At 42.7% G+C, this 27389-nt stretch overlaps 2 protein-coding genes across 2 annotated transcripts; one reads left to right on the top strand and one right to left on the bottom strand.

The window, feature by feature from the left end:
• Positions 1-1175: 1175 nt before the first annotated feature.
• LOC139392151 (autophagy protein 5-like) lies at positions 1176-24479 on the bottom strand. Its single transcript, XM_071139902.1, has 8 exons — positions 24365-24479; positions 23433-23594; positions 22955-23082; positions 22390-22468; positions 18902-19064; positions 18361-18455; positions 10505-10622; positions 1176-5749 (listed from the first exon to the last, which is right to left on the bottom strand). Exons 2-8 carry the CDS (start codon positions 23538-23540, stop codon positions 5613-5615), a joined length of 828 nt encoding a protein of 275 aa, XP_070996003.1. The 5' UTR covers positions 23541-23594; positions 24365-24479; the 3' UTR covers positions 1176-5612.
• A 267-nt stretch (positions 24480-24746) lies between these two features.
• On the top strand, positions 24747-26894 carry LOC139392149 (dynactin subunit 3-like). Its single transcript, XM_071139886.1, has 7 exons — positions 24747-24906; positions 25181-25265; positions 25409-25495; positions 25627-25710; positions 25823-25881; positions 26000-26059; positions 26353-26894. The coding sequence occupies exons 1-7, from the start codon at positions 24805-24807 to the stop codon at positions 26437-26439; spliced, it is 564 nt and encodes a 187-aa protein (XP_070995987.1). The 5' UTR covers positions 24747-24804; the 3' UTR covers positions 26440-26894.
• Positions 26895-27389: the final 495 nt, after the last annotated feature.

Below are 27389 nucleotides of genomic sequence, written 5' to 3'. Positions count from 1 at the left end.
AGGCGAGTGACCGTAAAGGCCTTGAAGTGACTCTTTCTCTGCCTTCAGCACCTGCCCATTAGCGGCCTAGGTTAATGACAGGTTGGCCCGTGTGGGTCGAGGGGAGGGGGACGCACTCAAAATGAGAGGGCACCCCCAGGAACGAGAGAGGAAAGAGAGGGGAGTTATTTGCTCCTCTGACAGCCATTCTTACCCCTGGCTACAGGTGTGCTTGATGTACGGAGGGAACCTGTGTGTGTGTGAGAGAATATGTGTAAGAAAGACAAGGTTTGTATTTGTGTGTTTGTGTAGTCACGGCGTGGAGGGGGGTGAGGTGAGGGTGGCAGAGGGGAAAGTTGTCTCCAGTCACCTCGTATAACTTCACAAGGCAGTCTGACTTATGGTCTCCCGCATCTCTGGTTTACCTCAACATCCTCCTCAACAGAGAGAGAAAGAGAGGAGGGATTCTCTGGCTAGACAGTAGTTTATTTCTTTCCTTTTGAACTAACAATACAATTTGAGTGACTTTCATCAACTCAAAACGTGTCATTTAAAGGTATCCAAACGCAGAAAAGTGGGTGACAGAGACAAAAGACAAAGAGAAAGAGAGGGAGTGACTAAAAGCAAATGAAAGAGCTAGGGTTGCTAACATTCAGAGAGCTGAACTCTGTCCTTTTAATAATTACAAACTTCAAAGGCTGTTTCCTCGTTAAAACAGATCATTCTCTCCATCCTTTGAAGCAGCAGGAAAAGAGAGGGATGGACAGAGAGGGATGGCACTGTGTTTGTAGTGCCAAGAATTGAAAGAAACAATGGGGACAGTAATCTCTTAGATGTGTTTGGTGACTAGTTTACAACAAGTGGAGACTGGGACGGGATGGCCATTTCCTTATTCCACAGAGAGAGAACACGTCGCTCTTGAAAAGAGATTAGATCGGGAGATAAACATGGAATAATAAGGGTAAACAATAGTCATTCAGAAACGGGCTTACAATTTTCAGAAAATATTTTGTATCCACCTTTACCACCCCCTGAACCTCAAATAAACACAAATACATGACGAAGAGAAATCTCCCAGGTTAAGTGTTTTTACTTCTATATGAAAGCCTAGATGTAGAAATAAGAGACACATAACATCCACATTCAATGATAATGCAAACCAGAACAGGAACAAAGACACCGGCATAGCTCAGAACTACAGTAGAAAACAATTTTATTTTTTAATTCAATGTTAATTCTACACAACGTTTTTTTTACAGCATTGTAATCATTGCAGTAAGTAGCAAATGAAAGAAAAGCAAGCCACTGCAAAATAGTGTATATGGAGAGAAAGAAAATAAATAAAAAAATGGAAAAATAATGCACATTTTTGTTGTTTGTTGCAGAGTTAACAGTGAGAACAACTCTGAATCCAGGTAAGACCTGAGAGTTAAAGATAGCATTCGTTAAATCAATAAATATTTAATTAGTAACGTTTCCACTGACTGGATGGTTCTGTTTGTACCTGTGCTGTAAGTATGATCGCAATCACCAAGAGAAAGTAAAGGGAGAAAAGTCAAACAGCAGAGGAACGGAAATGTATCTCAGAACTCTTGTTTGCATATCGACTAGTGTGTGTGTGTGGTGGAAGGAAAACTACAGTATTTGTAAATAAGCTCAGAGTACAAATGTAGAAATATAGAGCAGAACCCCCCCCCCACCCCCCGAGTGAGCTTGTGCCGAGAAAAGGCCCATTGACAGCCTATGCACTCTCATCCTCTCTTTCTCCCTAATCTCGCTCTCTATCCCGCGGGGGATGCAGCATGGAGGGAACAGTCATGGATTCCTCTAAATTACTAATCACTCTCATGTGTGTCTGATACCCTCTGACTGCTCTCAGACCCCTGTAACGTGTTAAACACAAACAAATGTGTGTGTGTTTTTGTGTGAACTCGGTTTCGCGGAATCTAGTGCCAATGACTAAGGACAGTAAGGGTTTGGCTATTGTTGGAATACATTGGGGGAGCATTTGGGGTTGTTGTTGATGGTAACAGCAAAAAACACACGTCAATCATCACACCGCCTAAGTACAGAGCATGCCCAGTGACCTGCTTAGTGACCTCTGACCTTTCGTTACCACCTCAGCCTTAATGGACGCATCACGGTCTGATTTCTAATGGCCAGGGATGAACTACACAACAGGATGAACTAAGTGATGACCTGGGGAGCAGAAAGGCAATTGGAAAACTGGGGTCAGACATTGTGTCCCACATACAGGTAACTCCCAAAATAAAGGAAACACGTGTAAATGAGGGATACAAAGTATATCGAAAGCAGGCGCTTCCACACAGGTGTGGTTCCTGAGTTTATTAAGCAATTAACATCCCGTCATGCTCAGGGTCATGTAGAAAAATGCAGTTGCCCATTATTTTGGCTACCATGGCTAGAAGATAACTGAAAAAGAGTGTCTGCTAAATTAACCAAATCTCAGAGACTGAGAGCGGTCTCAAAGAAGCATAGGGGGTTTAAAGAACACTTATGGGAGTTCTGTAACTGCACATGAGACAGCATTTTCCACCACCACCAACAACACACCTAATTATGGAATTTCACGTAAAATAATGGTGTTGCATTCCTCCAATAAAGTTCCAGACACTTCTAGAATCCATGCCAAAGTGCACTGAAGCTGTTCTGGTGGCCCAACACCCTATTAAGACACTTTATGTTGGTGTTTCCTTTATTGTGGCAGTTACCTGTACTTCCCCATTGTAATGAATAATAAATGGTTGCTGAGGATCACTTTGGGTGAGTTGCGATACATGCTACCAAGGGCTTGGAGATCTGAGGAATGGCAGTATACACATGCTATAGATATTGCAGGCTCTGCAACAGAGATATTTAAAGGCTCTGCAATAGAGATGCAGCCAGAGCAGTCAGTATTGAGCAACTCAATCCAATAGGTTAACTGGGAAATCCCAACAAGACAAGTGTGTCAGCAAGATGAGAGTCTAGCTCCGCTTTTCATCATTGGCTTGTGTCTTTGTGACTGAGTCAAAAGTATGTGTCCGCTGTGTGCAGTCACACACACACACACACACACACACACACACACACTTCACATCCCTTTACTTTTTCCACATTTTGTTATTAAATTGAGATGTTGTGTCACAGACACAATAACCCATAATGTTAAAGTGGAATAGAAAATGTAAAAAATGAAAAGCTGAAATGTTTTGAGTCCATAAATATTCAACCCCTTTGTCATGGCAAGCCTAAATAAGTTCAGAAGTTAAAATGTGCTTAACAAATCACATAAATTGCATGGACTCATTCTGTGTTCAATAATAGTGGTTAACATGATTTTTGAATGACTACTCCTATCTATTTACCCCATATTTATCTGTAAGTTCCCTCAATCGATTAGGACATTTTAAGCACAGATTCAACTACAAAGACCCGGGAGGTTTTTCAATGCCTCGCAAAGAAGGGCATCGATTGGTAGACACAGAATATCCCTTTGAGAATGGTGAAGTTATTAATTAGACTTTGGATGGTATATCAATACACCCAGTCACTACAAAGATACAGGCGTCCTTCCCAAGTCAGTTGCCGGAGAGGAAGGAAACTGCTCAGGGATTTCCCCATGAGGCCAATGGTGATTTAAAAACAGTTACAGAGTTTAATGGTAGTGATAGGAGAAAACTGAGGATGGATCAACAACATTGTAGTTACTCCACAATACTAACCTAAATGACAAAGTGAAAAGAAGGAAGCCTGTACAGAATTAATATTTTCCAAAACATGCATCCTGTTTACAACAAGGCACTAAAGTAATACTGCAAAAAATGTGGCAAAGAAACTTTTTGTCCTGAATAGAAAAAGTGTTATGTTCGGGGCAAATCTAATACAACACATTACTGAGTACCAATCTCCATATTTTCAAGCATGGTGGTGGCTGCATCATGTTATGGGTTTGCTTGTCATTGGCAAGGACTAGGGAGTTTAGGATAAAAAGAAACGGAATACAGCTAAGCTGTAAGCACAGGCAAAACCTGATTCAGTGTTCTTTCCAACAGACACTGGGAGACAAATTCACCTTTCAGTCGGACAATAACCTACAACATAAGGCCAAATCTACACTGGAGCTGCTTACCAAGAAGACAGTGAATGTTCCTGAGTGGCCTAGTTACAGTTTTGACTTAAATCTACTTGAAAATATATGGCAAGACATAAAAATGGCTTTCTAGCAATGATCAACAACCAACTTGACAGAGCTTGAAGACTTTTTAATGGGCAAATATTGTATAATCCAGGTGTGCAAAGCTCTTATAGACTTAGCCAAAAATACTCTGTAATCACTGCCAAAGGTTTTTCTAACATGTAGTCTCAGGGATGAGAATACGTAGTGTTACATTTTTTTGTATTTTGTTAATGTTACAATTTTTCTTCCACATAAGAGTGTTTTGTGTAGATCATTGACCAACAATGATAATGAAATCCATCTGAATCCCACTTTGTAACAACAAAATGTGCAAAAAGTACCCATACACACATGTACATACACACACGTATGCACATGCCTACCCCTCAGACAGTACCCCACGTCGAGCCCAGCCCTGACTCAGAGCTGTAAACTCCCCTATCCCATCCTCCTAGGCGGCGAATGAGGAAGCCTGACGTGCTTAGACAGGTGTGACATCACAAGTTTCCCTCCCCTTCGACTAACAACACACTCCAAATTACATGTCTGGCCCCATCTCCCTTTGACACGAGACACGCAAGAGAGAAGACAGACAGGATTCCATTCGGACTCTTCACACCTTCCTCACCCCCTCCATGTCCCCTCTAGGAGACTTTAAATTATGTCTCCAATTACAACACACACTCACACAACCCCAAGGCTTGGCATGGAGACAGAAGTTTAGCGGTCTCATTAGTAGCAGGAGGAATTCCAATAAGATAATTAGCTATGGAGATGAGAGAGCGTCGGCAGTAAATGACACGAGAGAGAAAGAGGGGGAGGGAGGAAGAGAGAGAAGAAAGAAACAGGAAATACAGTGAGAGGAAGATAGAGAATATACAGACAGACAGAGAGCGAGAGACAAAGAATGAAGAAGTGAAGCGTCTTTAAAAATCCCCTTTCACTCCTCAGTGGCATACAGTACAAGTGTGTAAACTCAGTGTGACTTTATGAACGTCCAGCAGTGTAGCTCATGATGTGACTCGGGAAAACTAAGGCAAATTCTGTTTGTAGAGGGTCCCACTAGGCATGTCTGGGCCCTCTCTTTTTCCCTAGGAGGAGGAAGAGGAGAGAGGAGGTGGTAAGCGGAATCTCCCTGCCTCTCTTTTTAAACAGATGAGCACTCTTTCAGTTTGGCCTTCCACATTTGGGGCGGAACAACTTTCCCCAAACAGGTAAAGGTCCAAAAGAGACGGAGTGCGAAGGAGGAGAGGAAAAGAGATGGAAAACAGAAAATGGTACATTTTCTCCTGGTGGGCTCCCTTTTGGGACAAGTTGAATGAGATGACGTCACACTGCGATTGCGTCACTCTTCGTCCCCCCCAGTCACGTGGGTTTTCCTGCTCTCTGAAGAGTCCGTTCGGAGTTTGCAACTTTCCCAGTTGCCGGGTGTTACCAAACTTTGCCAGAGGTGTCAGTCGCTAGGCGCGGGTATGACGCTGATGTGGAGGAAGTTATCAGGGTGACTGAGGTGCTCACTCAGCCACTGCAACGGGGTCTCCAGCAGGGGCTCAATCCCATGGATCACCACCTGGTAACGCTTGGACTCGTCTGTATAAGGAGAGAGAGAGAAGGGAGACATGGAGGGAGAGGGATGGAGTATGAGAATGAGCTTCAACTTAAAAATCCTTTTGACTGTGTGTCGGAATCCATATATTTATATTCCTACAAACAGAAATGCTAGGATATTCTTTAAACATCACTAGTCATTGATTATATTGTGGGAGTATGTGTGTCTGTGTGCAAGCGATAGTTAAGTGAGTGTGTTTAAGTTGTCCCTCTCACCTCAGAATGACCGAAGCCTCTCGGCTAGCGACAGACAGATTAATCAATCACAGTGACCAGGCCTGACCCTGGGACTGACCACAGGTCACATAGCAAGACAAATGAGCCTCACTCACTCTGATGGCCCGACGAGGTGTGCACGTGTGTGTTTGTGTGTAAGTGTGAGTTAGTATGATAATCTGCATGCGTGAAAGATTGCCAGCAGGTAAACGTATCTGAATGGGTGTGAGTAAGTCTCAATGGACATATGTTGTATGTGTGTACATTGATGTCTGTAAGTTACTGGTTTTACTCAAAGCAACAGTAGCCCCACCCACTCAGAGACACTGGGCCCCAGGTCACAACCTTTCACCCACTCATATCAGAGCACTGAGGGGAAGGGCGGGGTCAAAACACTAGAGGGGGCAGTAGCCAAGTCATGTTGGAGCTCAGTGTCTATATGACTACACACACATACACTGACCGTTTCTCCTTATACGGTACCAAAAGATGCATACTGTTGCATGTACACGTAATATCTGAACAACCGTTACAATCGAGTGAAGAATCCAGGGTTAGTAAGAAGCTCCTCAGGCACACCCACCACCTGCAGACTGGTATACAGTATGGATATACAGTGCCGTGAAAAAGTTTCTAATTCTCTCTATTTTTGCATTTTTAAAAAAAATATTATTTTTTCTACTACCTTTTCTCCACAATTTCGTGGTATCCAATTGTTAGTATCTTGTCTCATCGCTACAAGTCCCGTACGGGCTCGGGAGAGACGAAGGTCGAAAGCCATGCGTTCTCCGAAACACAACCCAACCAAGCCGCACTGCCTCTTAACACAGCGCGAATCCAACCCGGAAGCCAGCCGCACCAATGTGTCGGAGGAAACACTGTGTACCTGGAGTCGCTAGTGCGTGATGTGCGTGACCAAATACTTCCTGTAGTTGTTGATCAGTCTCTCTCATCGCTGTGAAGGAATTTTTGCCCACTCTTGCATGCAGAACTGCTTTAACTCAGCGACATTTGTGGGGTTTTCAAGTATGAACTGCTCATTTCAAGTCCTGCCACATCATCTCAATTGGGATTATTAGGTCTGGACTTTGACTAGAACATTCCAAAAATTCAAATGAGTTGCTTTTTAGCCATTTCCATGTCGACTTGATTGTGTGTTTTGGATCATTGTCTTGCTGCATGACCCAGCTGCGCTTCAGCTCATCGAAGGATGGCCTGACATTCTTCTGGTCTGACACAGACCAGAATTCATGGTTCCTTCTAATTAAGGCAAGTCGTCCAGGTCCCGAAGCAGCAAAGCATCCCCAAACCATCACACTACCAACCCCATGCTTGACTATTGGTGTAAGGTTCTTACTGTGGAATGCAGTGTTCTACCTTTGACTCATCTGTCTATAGAACATTCTTCCAAGAGTCTTGATGATCATCCAGGCTCTTCCAGGTGCTTTTTGACAGGCTTGAGTCAACTTTTTGGATGAGATGGGTCCCATTATGATAGGGCGAAAATCAAACACTGCATTCCACAGTAAGAATCTCACACCAACGGTCAAGCATGGTGGTGGTAGTGTGTGTGTACGATCAATACACTCACAAGTACTAACATTCATACTGCAATAACACTTTCCCTCTCTCTTCCACATACTGTGCCCCTGGTGACAGCATTGGGCGCATGTGGGGGAGGAGGGGCGCTCCCCTGACACTCTCACTATGACACAAGGGAAATTCATCCCAAATATGCACAGCTTGAATATCTGCACACAGAATGTATGGTCTGGTAGGCCCTCTTATGGTTGTCATGTCTTTTTCAGAGGGCGGAGACCAATGTGATTAATCTGTATCTCTCCTCTGAAACGTTGTGAAAGCGCTGTGTCATAGTGGAAGGATCTTGAGTCCTCTAGATAGAATTATATTGCGTATTTTCCATGGATCCTTCTATATGGTGGCCAGAAGGCGTGGGATATCACCTAGGTTTTTCTGGAATGTGACATAATATCAGGTCTTAGGAAGACTGACTGATGTTTTCACATCTGAATCACACTGTGCTGCTGTGAGCCATTACGTTCCAAATGGAACCCCATTTCCTTCATAGTGCACTACTTTTGACCAGAGTCCTATGGGCACTTGTCACAAGTCGTGCACTATTTAGGGAATAGGGTGCAATTTGGGATGCATGCATGGCTGTTATACATTACTATGGTGTTTTGGGATTGGGGCCAATACAGTTGCGTTTGATTAATGTTAATGGCATTAATCAAAACACATAACTTTATTGACCCCAATCCCAAACACTATAGCAATGTATAACTCCATAGCAACTTATTTCCAAAGAGGAATATTGACCACCATAGTTTGAATAAAAATAAAAGTTGACAAATTTGCACACACACTGCGGTTGAGTATTGCAGTGACTAACAGTCAAGACATGTTTTGTTACTTAAGTATAGCCGAGTCCAATTTAAGAAGGCCACAACCCCATTCTTCCCTGCAGGGAGGCCAGCCAATACTAAACAGTTACACCAGAACTCAACCAACACACTGGTAGGCCAATAAGAAATATGTGTGTTAGGGGGAACTGACAGGTATAAATCTATCAATACATCTCTCTAGACCTGAAAAACATATGTCTTGTGATGTCTCATAAGAGTAATTTCCTTCAGCAAGTTAGTTTGTTTTTTCATGAATATACTCAACTGCATTTAAAAGAAAGAACAGGGAAATGGAGTTTGCAGGTATACAATAAACAGACCATAAGGTATTGACTTGGAGACCTCTGTCTCATTTCTGCCTCCCCCTACTCAACACCTAGCAACACCTCACACACCCACCGTCCCTCATATCAAACCAACCACTGAAACCCAGAACACCCCCACTCTCTGAACAGTGAGACAGCCCGTTTGATGAGAAGAGACTGGATTCGCCATTGATTCTGACTGTGGTGTTCTGTGTGGGCGGATTGGCCAATAGTTTCACTCCTTTGTTCTGTGGGCTGTACCATGAATGAGTAAAATCAATAAGAGTGGTGTGTAGGCGAGTATTGTTGGCGCGTGGGCTTGTCAGTCGGGGGGGATTTCTGCATTCTTCACTTATTAGAAATACCACCACAAAACCTGTTTTTCTTCATAAGAAACATGTCACATCTGTAAAGGACATGACGGGGGAATTCTCGGAAGGCTTCGACCCGCCAAGGCAACTCTTTCTGAGACTTGTTCAATTGAATTTGTCCTGCGTCATACATGGGGAGAAACGTGTTACTGTTCAGACATATCTCTCCTGTCTGTATCTAACCCAGTCAAACCATGTCTAATACCTTGGTCAAAACAAAGCGTTCGCAGATGTCAAAGCCGACCAACCGACTGCTAATCAGAATAAGATGTTGATGTTCGATTTTCCTGCGTGGGTGGAAGAACATCGGTCCGGTCCGGTAACAGTACGACTCATCTGAGTATCACGCTGCCATATGCTGGGAATCCCCAGTTAATATAACCCCTGGTTACATGTTTCGTTGGGTTAGTTCAGTTTGATGGGTTTCGGGGTGCTTGAAGGACCATTAAGGCTTCCAGACAAAACAGAGGGGAATGTTTAAAAATGTTGGGTGCTGAGACGTCCTTATCCGATAGGTCCTCACAAGGAATCGGGTCCCAAGAATACGTCTGTGAACAATGCCGCCATTAGGCTGCCTGAGTACCCCCCCCTGTCCCTCTAATCCAAACACACAGCTAGAATCCTCCGCTATCACACACCCATCTCCCCAGCGAGGAAGAGAGGGAAACACAACAAACGACGGGAGACAAAGCAGCACTTTCACCTTTATCAAGCCAAGCCACCACCATCCTCAGAGGAGAGCAGAGAAGGAATTGAGAAAAGAGATTATGTAAGTACAGGAAGGGGATGAAAAGAAAATATAGTGATTCTTGATAAAGCAAGAGAGAGTGGGAGAGAAGGAACGAGAAAGAGAAAGACATGTGAGGGAGGCAGACAGAGAGCGAAAGAGATAAAGGCCGGCAGGCAGACAGAGCAGTAGTAATTGTAGTGTTGCATTACACCATGCAGGTGATTCTCCTGCAGGTCCTCTGTCTCACAGCTCCATTGTCTGCTTATCTACTTCCTCTGCACAGCCCTCCAGACACTACCTGTTTAGGCTGCCTCGCTCTCCAGCGCTCCCTCTTCTCTACATGTAGCGCCGCTCCTCATTCCACTATGTATTTTCTTCCCCCGCTTTTCACTCTTTCACATGAGGGCAACTATTTTCCCTCCTCGACCCTCTCGTGTGTTTTATCTCTGAGCACTGATCTCGAAGTCCTCTTTTACTGTGTAAATAAAATAGACCTACATGTCTGATGTCTTTTATTATCTGGCTTCCTGTGAGATGCAGAGCACCCTTTGATAGCACAGTGAGGAAGAAACAGGTCTGCTTTCTCTTGTGGGACTGTGTGTGTGTGTGTGTGTGTGTGTGTGTGTTTAAGAAGTGTATGTAGTACAAGTGTAATTAGTGTTGTGCAATGTCTATGAGTAGGTAAGTACCATCGTTGGGTATAGCCACGGGGTACACCTCCTTCAGCAGGTCCCCAAGCGTGTGTGTGTGGCCGTCGGGCGAGATGGGGCGAAACAACTTCTGGATGAACGGTCTGTCACTCATTGTCTACACGGAGAGAGGGGAGAGGAATCAGAGCATGACAAATAAATGACATACAGTGCCTCCGGGAAGTATTCACACCCCTTGATTTCCCCCCACATTTCATTATGTTACAGCCTGAATTTAAAATGGATTAAATTGAGATTGTGTGCCTGTGATCTACACGCAATATCCCACAATATCCAAGTCGAATTTTGTTTTTATAATTTTTAACAAATTAATCAAAAATGAAAAGCTGTAATGTCTTGAGTAAATAATTATTCAACCCCTTTGTTATGGCAAGACTAAATACATTCAGGAGTAAAAATGTGCTTAAAAAGTCACATAATAAGTTGCATGGAATTAATGTGTGCAATAATAGTGTTAAACATGATTTTTAAATTGATTACTCCATCTCTGTACCCCACACATACAATTATCTGTAAGGTCCCTCAGTTGAGTAGTGAATTCAAGCACAGATCCAACCAGAAAGACCAAGGAGGTTTTCCAATGCCTTGCAAAGTAGGACACCTATTGGTAGATGGGTTCAAATAAAACAAGGTGACACTGAATATCCTTTTGAGCCTGGTGAAGTTATTAATTAGGATTGGATGGTGTATCAATACACCCAGTCACTACAAAGATACAGGAGTCCTTCCCAACTCAGTTGCCAGAGAGGAAGGAAACAGCTCAGGGATTTCACTATGAGGCCAATGGTGACTTTAAAACAGTTAGAGTTTAATGGCTGGGATAGGAGAAAATTGAGGATGGATCAACAACATTGTAGTTACTCCACAATACTAACCTAAATGACAGAGTGAAAAGAAGGAAGTCTGTACAGAAAAATAATATTCCAAAACATGCATCCTGTTTGCAATAAGTTACTTAATTAATTACTCAAGTACTTTTATGCAATAGCTTGACAAAGCCACACAATAGCCCTAATGCAAAATAATAAAATGAAGTGCTTATTCTAGGCTACAAGTCATGACTGGATTATTTCTGGCGCAGACCCAAGCCCTCGGGAACTGCGCCCCAAATGAATATGCCACTAAAAGAGCCAAAGTCTGATGATTCAATCACAGGCTACTCCAGTGATAAAAGTTAGGTGCAATACAGGGGAGGCTGGTGAGGTGAAATCAGAGGATGAGCTCATTGTAATGGCTTATAGGTCATTATCAATAAAACGTCACAATACGTTCAATTTGGCTGCTGGGGGGCAAGGAAACCCACAGCTTCGCTAAAACCATTGTGCTGTTTTCAAGAGATTGTTAAATGTTATAACTATTTGATTTTAATATCAGCACCTCTTTAAGAACATAGTCAGAGCTACAAATTGCTCCATACAAAACAAGTGTGCACATTTAGCTCCATCATCAGAGTTACACAGCAAGTAACTGCATGCTTTTCGTGATCAGTAAACATCTGTTGATCGTGTCATTTCAGATATGTGAGGGTAACCTCATGATATCTCAATATTGGCTGCCATTAATTGGACATTTGAGTGATATAAAGTGAAAGTGAACTATACCTGACAAGTGTAAGTGGCTTAGGTTAATTTTCCCATCCTTTGCGGGCTCTGCCTGTCAAACAACAGAAGGGTGCATTTGCAGATGTACTGTTAGCTGATGTTTACTTTACAAGCTACCAGTAAAACCTTAGTCCAGTTGGCTAAACATAATTTTCAACTGCAGCGTAGACCTATCTAGTGAAGTTAGCTAACATTGTTTCATTAATTTAATTGTTTAATTATGATTGCTGCTGACAGACATGACAGAGGTAAAAAAAAATATATATATAAAAAAAAAAATTGGCTAGCTAGCTAATAACAGATTACGTCAATATGGCTAATAACTTTCAGTAGATAAACTAAATGGCTATATTTGCTTGCCATCTATAATATTGATGACAGTAGTCCGACTGACAACTTGACCAGCACGAGGACTTGCCGATGTCAAGCCCTTTCCAAAAGCCTAGTCTCTGATAAAACCAGATACAGTGGGGCAAAAAAGTATTTAGTCAGCCACCAATTGTGCAAGTTCTCCCACTTAAAAAGATGAGAGGCCTGTAATTTTCATCATAGGTACACTTCAACTATGACAGACAAAATGAGAAGAAAAAAAATCCAGAACCTACATTGTAGGATTTTTAATTAAAAAAAATAAAAATATTATTATTATTTTAATTTTGTAATATATTTTTTTACCCCTTTTTCTCCCCAATTTCGTGGTATCCAATTGTTGTAGTAGCTACTATCTTGTCTCATCGCTACAACTCCCGTACGGGCTCGGGAGAGACGAAGGTTGAAAGTCATGCGTCCTCCCAACCAAGCAGCACTGCTTTTTAACACAGCGCACATCCAACCCGGAAGCCAGCCGCACCAATGCGCCGGAGGAAACACCGTGCACGCTAGGCCAATTGTGCGTCGCCCCACGGACCTCCCGGTCGCGGCCGGTTACGACAGAGCCTGGGCGCGAACCCAGGGACTCTGATGGCACAGCTGGCGATGCAGTACAGCGCCCTTAACCACTGCGCCACCCGGGAGGCCCCACATTGTAGGATTTTTAATGAATTTATTTGCAAATTATGGTGAAAAATAAGTATTTGGTCACCTACAAACAAGCAAGATTTCTGGCTCTCACAGACCTGTAACTTCTTCTTTAAGAGGCTCCTCTGTCCTCCACTCGTTACCTGTATTAATGGCACCTGTTTGAACTTGTTATCAGTATAAAAGTCACCTGTCCACAATCTCAAACACTCACACTCCAAACTCCGCTATGGCCAAGACCAAAGAGCTGTCAAAGGACACCAGAAACAAAATTGTAGACCTGCACCAGGCTGGGAAGACTGAATCTGCAATAGGTAAGCAGCAGGAAATGGAAGACATACAAGACCACTGATAATCTCCCTCGATCTGGGGCTCCACGCAAGATCTCACCCCGTGGGGTCAAAATGATCACAAGAACGGTGAGCAAGGGACTCAAATCCTGCAGTGCCAGACGTGTCCCCCTGCTTAAGCCAGTACATGTCCAGGCCCGTTTGAAGTTTGCTAGAGAGCATTTGGATGATCCAGAAGAAGATTGGGAGAATGTCATATGGTCAGATGAAACCAAAATATAACTTTTTGGTAAAAACTCAACTCGTCGTGTTTGGAGGACAAAGAATGCTGAGTTGCATCCAAAGAACACCATACCTACTGTGAAGCTTGGGGGTGGAAACATCATGCTTTGGGGCTGTTTTTCTGCAAAGGGACCAGGACGACTGATCCGTGTAAAGGAAAGAATGAATGGGGTCATGTATCGTGAGATTTTGAGTGAAAACCTGCTTCCATCAGCAAGGGCATTGAAGATGAAACGTGGCTGGGTCTTCAAGCATGACAATGATCCCAAACACACCGCCCGGGCAACGAAGGAGTGGCTTCGTAAGAAGCATTTCAAGGTCCTGGAGTGGCCTAGCCAGTCTCTAGATCTCAACTCCATAGAAAATCTTTGGACGGAGTTGAAAGTCCGTGTTGCCCAGCAACAGCCCCAAAACATCACTGCTCTAGAGGAGATCTGCATGGAGGAATGGGCCAAAATACCAGTAACAGTGTGTGAAAACCTTGTGCATTGCCAACAAAGGGTATATAACAAAGTATTGAGATAAACTTTTGTTATTGACCAAATACTTATTTTCCACCATAATTTGCAAATAAATTCATTACAAATCCTACAATATGATTTTCTGGATTTTTTTTCTCATTTTGTCTGTCATAGTTGAAGTGTACCTATGATGAAAATTACAGGCCTCTCTCATCTTTTTAAGTGGGAGAACTTGCACAATTGGTGGCTGACTAAATACTGTTTTACCCCACTGTAAATGCATGTTGTTTGCTTAGCTAGCTAGTTCCATTTCAAATGGATAGGCTACCCTCACACATCTGAAATGATTGATGTTTAGTGATCATGAAAAGCACGTTACTTGCTGTTTAACTCTGATGATAGAGCTATTTTTTTGTATGGAATAATCTAAAATGTGTAGTTCTGACTATTCTTTTCTAGAGGTGATTGATGATATTAAATCTAAAAATATATAACGTTTTAACAATCCCTTGAAAATGGCATGCAGTTGTCAATGGTTTTAGTGGTCTCCTTGCCCCCCCCAGCAGCCAAATCAAACGCTCTGCACCGTTTTGAGACGTTTAATTGATAACGACCTATTGAAGACAAGAGTCCACCTACAGACACATCTAGTAAAATATAAAAAGTGGTGCTTGCCACCCAGTCTCTGATCTGAGGGCAATGAGAAAGGTGGCGCTCGCTGGATATGGTCCAGAAGATCAGGTGTTCGCACACGGACACCGGCGATCGTGTTGCTACCAGTTCTGAGAAACCAGTTTGTCTATCAGTTCAGGGAAACCAGGGGCCTCTGAGGTGACAAACGGCGAGTCAGACACACAATAGCAACTAATCATGGGAGCTGTGAAAAGGAAACCGGCAACGGGAGGGTTTGGGTAACGGAGCTGTAACTAACACCGCCGGGCGCATGGTAGGGAAGGTGGCTCCAAAGGCGCGAAGCTGGCTCTTGGGTTACCAGAAAGAGTGACTCACTGACAGGAATCGCAGAGTTTGTGCGGGATTATGCCGGGAGCTGGAGTGGAGAGAGTGCGATAAGTGACAGCTACTTCGTTGCATTTTTAAAAACCGCCATGAATAATTGACCCGGGTACCATACAAAGAGGGAGCCATTGATCCTGGAGAGAAGCGCGATACTCTTGGACAGTGACACTTTCTTTTCAGTTCGTGTGACACCAGAGCTAGCAGAGTACCACCTGGCGACACCCAAGAGCGATGCGTCATTAACTCTCCAACGATGAGAGGTCGGGGGAAAAGAGACTCGCTCTCCTTGACTGAAGCAAGCAAGGGGACTCAACCCATAGCCTAATTGCCCGTGTGGATTCCATCCGACTAATTGACAGTAAACTGGTGGCTGAGGTGCACAAACGTCAATCAATATAATAATTATTATTATTATTGGCCCGTGACATGAATGGGAAAAAGCGGTGAGGGAGGAGTGCCCTTCTCAAATGGAAAGGTGATGTGCGCCGCTCGGTCATGTTGTCAACAAGGCAGCATAGTGCATCGTCTAGAAACATCTCTTTCCCATAAAATATATGTTTGAATTTTCAAACTAGATTTCGTTTGGAAGGCAGTTACTCCACGTGCTTAATTTAATCTGGTCTTGGCTACGTCACTTTTGTTTTGAGCCAACTTTACCGTAGGCTTTGAACGGGGGACCTGGCTCACTCCCGGGAGCCCGGTGCAAACTCCTCCCACCGGGGTAACCCGGCCCAGATAATCAAATCCCCCTCACTGAGTGAGTCAGTTGGAGAGAAAGCATTGGCACTTTTCTCACTGAGCCCAAGACCTTCCACTGGTAAATAAAAATTCCAAGGAGATTTTTTGGAGTTCTCATTTTCCTCAACCACTGAGGCACCATGTAATTTACAGTATACATGTAGGCTACCTCTCATGGAATTGGATGCCCTTACGTTAATTACTTTTTGCAAATCCAATCAGTTTTCCACGTTGATTCAACGTCATCACATTGATCTTTTGGGTTAAAATGACGTGGAAACAAAGTTGATTCAACCAGTTTTTGCCCAGTGGGATTTTCATTTCAGATTTAGTGGCTTTGACACTTTGTAACACAGTGGCGTCACGTTTGGAACTGGAAACAGGCGTCCGAATAACACTGGCGCGTGCAATCACCAAGCGCGCACAATGGCGCTCTAGGACGCACACGCATAGACACAGATAAATCCATCCCCTCGAAATCTCTTCCCTTTTCAAAAAGGAGCACAGTCTAGCGGAAGTGAGTGCTCTGTTATTTAGAGTCAATATTGTCATTAATTCTGTCTGCATCAAAAGCAGAACATGTTATTTACACTAAAGGCCGCAATTTGTCGTCAGAGGGGGGCCTGCCGGTTGAAATATAGTCATTGATGATGACTACTGCATTCGGACGCGGGACAGCTTTGTCCGCCGTTGGTTCAGTTAACTTTGGAGTACACAATGCCTCTGTGGTTTTACAACCACTGTTTTATTATTGTGTTGGACCATTTTATTATAGGCAAAATAAAAAACACTTTGTTGAAGTGTGAAATGAGTTCCATATGTACCTAGTTTTGGGACAACATCGGGAGTCTGTGTATTGTCCAACCAATACAAAGACTCCCAACGTTGTGTCCCAAAGCTAATTTGTACCAAGCTTTTGTTTAATTTTGCATGTATTTGTTTATGATAGCCATATATCCACGTGAAGGAATTCACAATATTATAATTGAAGACTAGGCATCACATCACATTTTCCTGGAAGTGGCAAAATATATTCATCATCTCAGTTTGTGGTAACATTTTGTTTCCTTTACTAACTAAGTCAATATAGGCCAAGACATTTTATAATGTTTTAGTCAACACTTGAATGATATATTTTATTGTTCTGTTTGGTCGCCTTTAATTTTGAATAGATTTATGATTGTAACATTCCAGTTAACACATTGATGAGAGATTTTATGGGCATAAAGGCTGACATCTGTTATAACACAGCAGCAAAGCTCTGACAACCTACTCGGATTCCCATGGAGAAATGTCCACATCAATCTATATTCAGCAATATATCACTAGAACCCCTTCACAACTAACTCGTTCAAACATGCCTTCATTTGTTTATTCTTGTTGAGAAGAGATGGCCTCAAATACTATGGAAAAAGGTAGGCAAAGCTATATAACAGTCGAGCTGATCCGAGGGCTTATTGAACGCAGTCTTGGGTAAATCATGCCTGTTGCTGGCGCACAGTGTCCCCACGCAGTTTTCCTACACTATGGGATAAACACGGCCTAATGTTTTCCAGACCTTCAGGGAGAGACACTGGTGCTTATTCATCTTTTTGAGGGAATTTCATCTGAGTCACGGATGGCGGGATCCCCCTTAGGAATTCACCTGTGCCCGCCTGCATCCCACGGTTTGGGCACACTTCATTTGAGTTGCCCACATCCAACTATAAACTTGTCAAACGAATCGCTCGCCAAGCACACGATCAGAAAAAACATTAGGCTAACACATTTGGAGTTTAATGGGTGGGTGATCTCTGGGAAAATATGAGGGTTGTTTGATTTATCTGCTGTTATCAAAGGAGTTTAACAAAATACAATTTTGGGGGAAAAAGTTATTCACTGAATATCTCCAGGAAATATTTTGCAACTGAGCACTTGGGTTGTTTCTGTCACTGGATCACAATAAATTACAAGCTTACTAACAATTTAAAAGTTGCTTAACAGCAGCCCACTTTAAGCCATAGGACTTGGGCGGTATCCTATTCATGAAGCGCCTTACTAGTCCGTCATACAGCACCATCTACGGGACAGTTCAGGTACTACACTGCATCGTCATAATACCAGGCAGTGGAGTGACAATTCATTAATGAATGTGTTGATAAGCAGTTTGTGCAGCACATTTCAGTTGTAACATTTTATTTTTGTGTACTGTGTATTTTTTTCCATTCTTACTCTGATTTCCATATTCACTTAATGCTTTCTCATATTCCTAAATGCACTATCGTGTTCTATTTGCTTACCAGATGGTAAAAGAGTATTCTTTCATGACTATGCATTGCCGTATTTGTGACCTGACGTATTTTTTGCATCATCTATTAACAATACCAGTGATGCCACACTGCAGGTCACACTGGCTGTGATGTCGACATGGCATGTATTAGCCCATTTACCAGGTATATCCTGAAGGGGATGTAGCGAAAGCCTCCCTCCTCTGTGGGGTATTCCATCAGCTTACGGTTCATGGCCCAGAACTGGTCAAACTTATCTGAGGAACACAACACAACTACATTTACATACAAACTGTCCCCATCTCCTTTTATGTTTTTAAACCAGCTCTACGAGGCTTCTGAAACCCTGGTAACCTGTCCTGGTTTCTAACTCCCCTCCCCTGTATCTCACTTTCACACAATTTTAGCTTTTGAAATATTTCAGATGTGTTTTCTCTTCTGGGTGGAGTTGTAACTGTCTCTTTCTCTCTCTGTTTTGGTTATGGAAGCCTCCAAAATAGTATATTTTGGTAAGTGAGAAGAGAAAAAAAACTTTGCAGCTGAGGCAAAGACAATGTTCAGAGAGTGTGGGTGGCGTGGTTTTGACTGGTTGGCTTGGGGGTATGTAAGTTGTTGAGTAGAGGGGCAAAATAAGGGTACAGAGTCCCAAAGTCAATACTTACGTGTGTGTGTGTGTGTGTGTGTGTGTGTGTGGGGCCCTCACCATTCTGCAGGCCCATCCACAGCTGCTTGTGGTCTTTCTTCTGCATGTCGTTGATGACCTGGCTCTTGTGTTTGAGGGCATCCGCCTCCTTGATGCTGGACATGAAGTGGGCCTCAATCACAGAGTTAGAGGGGCAGTGGAGCAGGTCACGCTCTGGGAAATTCTACCTCAGAGAAACCACACAGGCAGGACTGCTTTTTATAGAGGTTGACCGATTAATCGGTATGGTCGATTAATTAGGGCCGATTTCAAGATTTCATAAAAATCGGTAATCAGCATTTTTGGACGCCGATTACATTGTACTCCACGAGGAAACTGCGTGGCAGGCTGACCACCTGTTATGCGAGTGCAGCAAGGAGCCAAGGTAAGTTGCTAGCTAGCATAAAACGTATCTTGTAAAAAACAATCAATCTTAACATAACCACTAGTTAACTACACATGGTTGTCCTGCATTGCAAATAATCAATGCGGTGCCTGTTAATTTATCATCGAATCACAGCCTACTTTGCCAATCGGGTGATGATTTAACAAGCGCATACGCGAAAAAAGCACTGTCGTTGCACCAATGTACCTAACCATAAACATCAATGTCTTTCTTCAAATCAATACACAAGTATATTTTATTCAGTATTTCAGTATTGTTGTAATTATCATTATTACACACATATATAGAAAATATATATGTATACTAATATAAATAAAATAAATATATATAAAATAATGAAAAATGTATACATAAAAAAAAAAACGGCCGATTAAATCGGTATCAGTTTTTTTGGTCCTCCAATAATCAGTATCGTCATTGAAAAATCATAATCGGTTGACCTCTAGATTTTTAGCACTGTATACCACGGGTTGGAACCGGTTCAGGGAAAATAACTGAAAACCGGAAAATAACATTTTTCAAGGAACAAAAGTGATCCATTCTGTTTCGGGAACAGACACATAATTTTAAAAGCATGGGAACCAGGTTAATAACGTAATTATTATAAGTTCCAGGCATTTTGTTCTAGTCCCACTACAAAACACAACAAGGCCCTCACTCTGTCACTCAGAACCGTATTCCAGTGTCTACCTGGAAGCTGAAAATCTTTGCCTGTGCGTGTTTAGGCTACCTGCCCCTCCCCCTCTGCAGCATAGGCTGTACTGACGTTACAAGCTTGATTCAGAAGATAGGGAGAGAGATTTTTAATTAGCAAGAGAACAATGTGTAAACTTTTTCAAAGCTAGTTAAGGATACTATAGGCCTAGTTATTATGTTTCACATTGGATTTATTAACTACAAAAAGGTAAGATGTGTTTTAAATTCTGGTGCCGCTCTGCACACAAGCTTGTTAACTTGCTATCTCAAGCTTGTTAGATAGCTAGCTCAAAGGACATTCAAAGTTCCTCCATAAAAGACGCTCCTCCTAGGTATAATTCTGTGAACCTAATTCATATAATGCATGTCATAACAAGATGCCCAGCGCTTCACGCCTCCTCCTCAACCGTCTCTCGCTCTCTCCACACCCTCAAAATGTTTGTCACATCTTGCGCCATAGGCTACACTCATCTGTCCATCATGCATGTAAACTAGCTTGTCGCACTGATTGGTGAAGTAATTTAATGAGCAAAATGTTAAAAATATACACTGCTCAAAAAAATAAAAGGAACACTAAAATAACACATCCTAGATCTGAATGAATGAAATATTCTTATTAAATACTTTTTTCTTTACATAGTTGAATGTGCTGGCAACAAAATCACACCAAAATTATCAATGGAAATCAATTTTATCAACCCATGGAGGTCTGGATTTGGAGTCACACTCAAAATTAAAGTGGAAAACCACACTACAGGATGATCCAACTTTGATGTAATGTCCTTAAAACAAGTCAAAATGAGGCTCAGTAGTGTGTGTGGCCTCCACGTGCCTGTATGACCTCCCTACAACGCCTGGGCATGCTCCTGATGAGGTGACGGATGGTCTCCTGAGGGATCTCCTCCCAGACCTGGACTAAAGCATCCGCCAACTCCTGGACAGTCTGTGGTGCAACGTGGCGTTGGTGGATGAAGCGAGACATGATGTCCCAGATGTGCTCAATTGGATTCAGGTCTGGGGAACGGGTGGGCCAGTTCATAGCATCAATGCCTTCCTCTTGCAGGAACTGCTGACACACTCCAGCCACATGAGGTCTAGCATTGTCTTGCATTAGGAGGAACCCAGGGCCAACCGCACCAGCATATGGTCTCACAAGGGGTCTGAGGATCTCATCTAAGTACCTAATGGCAGTCAGGCTACCTCTGGCGAGCACATGGAGGGCTGTGCGGCCCCCCAAAGAAATGCCACCCCACACCATAACTGACCCACCGCCAAACCGGTCATGCTGGAGGATGTTCCAGGCAGCAGAACGTTCTCCACGGCGTCTCCAGACTCTGTCACATCTGTCACGTGCTCAGTGTGAACCTGCTTTCATCTGTGAAGAGCACAGGGCGCCAGTGGCAAATTTGCCAATCTTGGTATTCTCTGGCAAATGCCAAACGTCCTGCACGGTGTTGGGCTGTAAGCACAACCCCCACCTGTGGACGTCGGGCCCTCATACCACCCTCATGGAGTCTGTTTCTGACCATTTGAGCAGACACATGCACATTTGTGGCCTGCTAGAGGTAATTTTGCAGGGCTCTGGCAGTGCTCCTCCTGCTCCTCCTTGCACAAAGGCGGAGATAGCGGTCCTGCTGCTGGGCTGTTGCCCTCCTACGGCCTCCACTTCTCCTTCTCCACTGGCCTGTCTCCTGGTAGCACCTCCATGCTCTGGACACTACGCTGACAGACACAGCAAACCTTCTTGCCACATCTCGCATTGATGTGCCATCCTGGATGAGCTGCACTACCTGAGCCACTTGTGTGGGTTGTAGACTCCGTCTCATGCTACCACTAGAGTGAAAGCACCACCAGCATTCAAAAGTGACCAAAACATCAGCCAGGAAGCATAGGAACTGAGAAGTGGTCTGTGGTTATCACCTGCAGAACCACTCCTTTATTGGGGGTGTCTTGCTAATTGCTTATAATTTCCACCTGTTGTCTATTCCATTTGCACAACAGCATGTGAAATTTATTGTCAATCAGTGTTGCTTCCTAAGTGGACAGTTTGATTTCACAGAAGTGTGATTGACTTGGAGTTACATTGTGTTGTTTAAGTGTTCCCTTTATTTTTTTGAGCAGTGTATATATTTCACAGGTTAAAAAAGGAACAGAAAGGAACGAAATAAACCTGTACTTTTTTTTGGTTTGAACCGGTTAAGAACTTTATTTTTCAGGTCGGAACAGTGGAACGAAACAGGGAAAAAAGCGGTTCTGTTCAGAACGAAACGATTGAAAAATGATTTTGGTTCCAACCCCTGCTATATACAGGCCAGCATCTGGAGGATTCTACATTTGGAGGAGCAAATATTGTTGCTGCTCCATATGCACTATGTTAACTTGCTGCAAAACAAATTCTGTGTTGTACCTTAAAGTGCACAGTGATGCTCCAGGGCAGGGCAGTGTTGGAGGCATGCAGGTCAAACAGTAATCCGATTGGATAGTGCCTGCAATGAATAAACATAGCAGTTGAGAAAACATGTCAGCAGAGCTTCATTCTTGTCCAACTCTGAATCATAATGAGTTATCCTCTCCTTCACCTTGGGCTGGATCTTAAGTAACCGCTTAATACGTTTTAGAGAAAATAATTTAAATCAACGCCTTATTTACCCAAAGGTCTGAGTTAAATGTGTATGTCACTTTAAGATTAGGACTCATGTCCAACGCTTGTGTTGGGCTGCCACCTGGTGCCTGAAATGTAAGACTGCAGTTAATTAGTATGTAGTCTCCTCATTGATGATGATAGGAGGCGAGTTGATATGCTTAATTGTGATCTCTAAAATATTAACTTTACTCTACTGCTGTGCTCGGACACTTGTTTCTATGGAGGGGCACAGGGAATTCTAACCATTATATTCACTAGTAGTTCTTAAAACAAGTAAATAACTGACAACACACATAGCGCTCGCAGTCCTAATTTAAAGCTCACCCACCATTTGAGTGAGGTTCCCTCGAAATCAAACCACATCTCCTCTATGTCCTCGGCCTTCATGACCTTCAGGAAGTGCTTTTTCACCTTGTCTGTGACCAGAGTCAAGTAGCTCATCCTTGGCAGGAGGAGCTAAGGAGAGAACAGCAGAGAGGGGGAGAAGTGAGGGGCTCAATCTAGGTTCCCGCAGGTTCCCGGCTCAGTAGTCATGTGTGTGACCTGAATTAGCTAGATCTATGTCACAAATGCCATGTCCATTGCACAGGAGGTTGGTTGCACCTTAATTGGGGAGAACAGGCTCATGGAATGGCTTCAAATACATGGTTTCCAAGTGTTTGAAGCCATTCTATTGGCTCTGTTACAGTCATTATTATGAGCCATCCTCCCCTCAGCAGCCTCCACTGGCATTGTCCGGCAAAGCCACATCAGTTTAATTGTTGTTATTTATTTATATATAGTACTAGTCTGCATGTCACACTTACATAGAAGGGTTCGGCCTCTCTCTCTGTGATCTCATCCTGGTAAAGTGTGAAGCAGGTCGGAATCCGACCAAACCAAACATCTCGCAGCACGTCCTTGTCATCTGCCATCCTCCCGTCGCTCCCAGTGGCACATAAAGGAAGTATTCTCTAGCTACAAACTACCTGTCATCAACAGATTAAAGGGTCAGTCTTGGATTGGTACATTCATTTTGGGACTTTTAAATGAATGTTATATACCCATTGATTCTTGAAGAGTTTAATTGTTAACTGTCCTACCACACCCGAACACAAAATATGAGCTTGTTTTACTTGGTTGTTTGTAAACGATGTCATTGTAAACCAACCCTGCATAACCTCACAACATGGCTAAAACTATAATTATCTGTCTATGAGTGGCAGTGACCGTCTATGAGTGACCGTTGTTGTTTGAACTCCAGATTTTGCACCAATGACAGTCAGTCTCATATGAGAGAGTACACCAGAATGGTAACATTCGAAAGCTCTCTACAGAACGTGTCAATCAAGCGCTCTTTTGAACCAGTCAATCACAGCTCTGCAAAGATCTTACCACAGTTTGTGAACACAACTTCAACCAGCCAGCGTTAGGCTAGTGGAGAAATACAACGTGCTAGTTAGCTAGATACTGTAACTAACTAGCCACGACTTCACTGGTGGTGAGGAATAAGATTACATTTAACATAGTTAATTAAGCAATGCTGTATTAGTTACTTTGCAACGATTTACATACAAATTATTATGTATTGACTTGCTAGCTAGCCAGCTAGATAGGTGCGTACGCTACCTAGCCTCACTGGCACCGGCAGGAATAGTAGCGAGGCTGTGGGCACATTTGAAAGTTTCCCCTAAACAAGTGGTAGGACAAGGAGCAGATCATTACTAAAAGTTGAGACAAATGATGAACAACATCTTACTTTTCTAGAGCGTTTGTAACCAGCAGCGATTAAGGAAGAGGGCCGTGGTGGTGTTGTCATTCGTCTATCAAGGAAAAAAAGCAAGGAAATCCCCCTTTCCCCGACGAGGTGTAACCTGCAGTATAGAGTGGCATCCAGCGTTCATTGTAGTGTATTACAATAATCATGTCGAGATGGTTGTATTCAGTGCAAAGATTACCTATAAAGTTGTTGGTTAGTGACGACAATTTTGATTCGCCTAGCAATCGATAAGTAATTTTGTAGTTATTGGTAGTTTCATTTACAGCTTGCAAACCACTGAAATTTTCTTTAAGGACAACAAATATGGCGCCTTTCACGATCCGTAGATTTTTTTGCTATGACGCAATAATTGTGCGTCGTCGCCTGTTGGACGTCATTACAACGATCCGTATCCATTTGTTGTGCTCCCTGAATCAAGAATGGATAGGAAATTTGAAGTTGATAACCTCGAAACGCGTCTTGAGACGCTGGAAAGTCGTATATACGGTGAAAAAAGGAACAAGGGAGGGAAACCCGTGAAGGTTTGACAATATTTTATATTAAAAATGCAGAATAGTGATTCAATTGGCTGCTAGCTTTGGCTAGCTAGCGAACGCCCTTTTTGAACACCTACTGTCTTTATACAATCAATGCTTAGACATCAATATTATGGGAAATGTGTGAAGAACAGCTATGCCAGGGCATTCCGACTAAGTTCGCTACAATCCAATATTTTAATGCCAGCACGGCAATAACACGGTTTATTTTCACAAGTTTTGCTTTTTACTTTATCATCTAATGCACTCTGTTCCTTAGTGCGCGGATTCCCTCTCCAGAATTCAGGCCGCCCTTACAAACACTGCAAATAAGAGGGAACGAGTGAAGATTCTACACAAAAAGAGTGAGTGACATCTTAGACAACACAACTGTGTGACTTGGATGGGACACATTATTACCAGGACAATCACAAAGGAAGGTAAATTGTGATTATATTTCCCACATAGTAACTAGTATATATTCTACAACCTTTTGTTCTCTGTACAGTTGAGGATCTGCTGAAGTATCTGAACCCTCAGTTCACTGACCACATCACTGTTCCTGATGCCATGAAGCTGGAATTCATCCTTGCTGGTAAGAGTTTTTCATTTAAAATGTGAGTAGATGTTGCCAAATTTGGTCCTGCATCATGGTGATTGAGTAGGCCTCCGGCATATGGATATGTGCCTCCACTCTCAAATTCATGCACTTGCTTCTCCCCACAGAGGAAGACTTCCTCCTTTCCCAGGCCACACTTCTGGAGCAGGTCAGCAACCTCCAGCCACTATTGGACAGCAACTACATCAGAGGTCAGTGCGAGGGAATTTAAGTACCATTACAATATGGTCTGTGTGAAGTGATGATAGATTAAATAGTGTTTGTTAAGTTGAATGCAACTCATTGTAAAGTTCTTATTCACAGATGTGCCAGAGCATGCCACCAAGCTACAGCGTTTGTCTCAGATTCACATCAAAGAGCAGGTATGAACCCCCCCCCCCCCTCTCTTTTCTTGATTTTTGTCTTCCTCACAAGACACTGTAATTCACAAAAGTCAATCTAGCTTATCTTAGTGACACCATTCTTGTCATTTTCCCAAAGGACCAAACTGAGGCCCAGTCCCTAGAGGTGAAGAAGCTGTTTGAGGAGTATAACAAAATGGTACCTTTCCTTCATTATAATAGCAAATAATGGAATTATTGAAATGAATAAATAACACTGATCAAGCCAGAGGAAAATATATCTGAGGTTAGCTAGTGAAACTGTCAAGTACATTGGCTGTCTTGTCTCCTGACCTACTCGGTCAGATGAATAAGCGTGAGTGGTTGCTAAAAGTAATTACCTAGATTGTGTTTTCTGTCAAGTCATGTTGAACTCTGAGAAATGTCTAGTCTGTGCTAATGGAATGAACTGCCCAGCCCACCAAATTCTTTGAACCGTGACCTCTTTGGCAGATGTTCCTGCTGTCCAAGCAGTTCACCCAGTGGGATGAGAGCCTGCGGAAAGTGGAGGAGGCAAAGGGAATCCGTCAAGTGGAGTAGCGATTATGTCCAGTGATGACCGTTATGACAACGTCACAGCATGATGTCATCTGTGTCAAGTGTCCGAAATGCACATTAATGTAACTTGCTGGATATTATTGATATTTATTTACAGCTACATCTAGAGACATTTGCATAGCATATATATATCCTCTTTGTCCATTTATTCAACATAGAATGTACCCATGCATTCCAATTCTGCAACACTGCTCCAGGCAGTCACAAGACTGCTTTCTTTCTGGGTCGCTTGACAGTAGAACATAGAGAAGAATTTGCACACTAACTTAATTCTTCCACAAAGTCTTGGTTTTAAATGGTTTTATATCAGACATGACTGCAAATGTAAAGTAATTGCAATAAAATTCATACTGTTCAACCTGAACTATTTGGTTTATTTCTGTTTGTGCAATACTTTGTTCAATATATTGTTATAAAACTAATGTCCGAAACTTAAACTGTGCCTGCGAGTATTTTTCTGATGTTTGCATTTAATTACAGGTATTTCAAAAACCATATCTAGGACTACGAAGAGAAGACGTTTTACAATCGGAGATGCAATTGATCCATTGTAAAAACGTATTTTTAGTCAAGGTAGGTTTCCATCCAATTTGCGACAGATTTTAATGCGAAACTTCTAAAATCTGCATAAAATAGTATGCGCATTTTCCTACCAGAGATGTGTTTCCATGAAAATGATTTATTGCGGATAAAAGCCTGTGCGTAATGAAGTAGTGGACATAAAATTAACGTTTATTGTAAAATGTCCATGTACCGAATGAAAAATAAAAGTTCACTGGGTTTTCATTTTCAATTATATTGATGGTTTTGTCAAACTGTTGTGTTACATAGCAAATGTGCCCACTTTTGCCAACTGCTCGGCAGCTGCGTGTAGGCTACCTACATTATGAGATTATTATGGATAACAGCCACATCGACCATTATGTCACCAG

The sequence above is a fragment of the Oncorhynchus clarkii genome, chromosome 3 (assembly GCF_045791955.1).
Source record: "Oncorhynchus clarkii lewisi isolate Uvic-CL-2024 chromosome 3, UVic_Ocla_1.0, whole genome shotgun sequence".
Classification (NCBI taxonomy): domain Eukaryota; kingdom Metazoa; phylum Chordata; class Actinopteri; order Salmoniformes; family Salmonidae; genus Oncorhynchus; species Oncorhynchus clarkii.
The sequence above is the reverse complement of the archived record's forward strand: the minus strand, read 5'-3'. Positions and strand labels throughout refer to the sequence as shown.

Excerpts from the sequence above, each read along its gene's own strand:
- LOC139392151 (XM_071139902.1), bottom strand. The coding sequence starts at position 23,540 with ATGGCAGATGACAAGGACGTGCTGCGAGATGTTTGGTTTGGTCGGATT. Across the intron at positions 19,065-22,389 it reads GCATCACTGTGCACTTTAAG|AATTTCCCAGAGCGTGACCT; the intron begins GTACAACACAGA and ends TCTCTGAGGTAG. Across the intron at positions 18,456-18,901 it reads GTGGATGGGCCTGCAGAATG|ATAAGTTTGACCAGTTCTGG; the intron begins GTGAGGGCCCCA and ends TGTGTTCCTCAG.
- LOC139392149 (XM_071139886.1), top strand. The coding sequence starts at position 24,805 with ATGGATAGGAAATTTGAAGTTGATAACCTCGAAACGCGTCTTGAGACG. Across the intron at positions 25,496-25,626 it reads GCTGGAATTCATCCTTGCTG|AGGAAGACTTCCTCCTTTCC; the intron begins GTAAGAGTTTTT and ends TTCTCCCCACAG. Across the intron at positions 25,882-25,999 it reads AGATTCACATCAAAGAGCAG|GACCAAACTGAGGCCCAGTC; the intron begins GTATGAACCCCC and ends ATTTTCCCAAAG.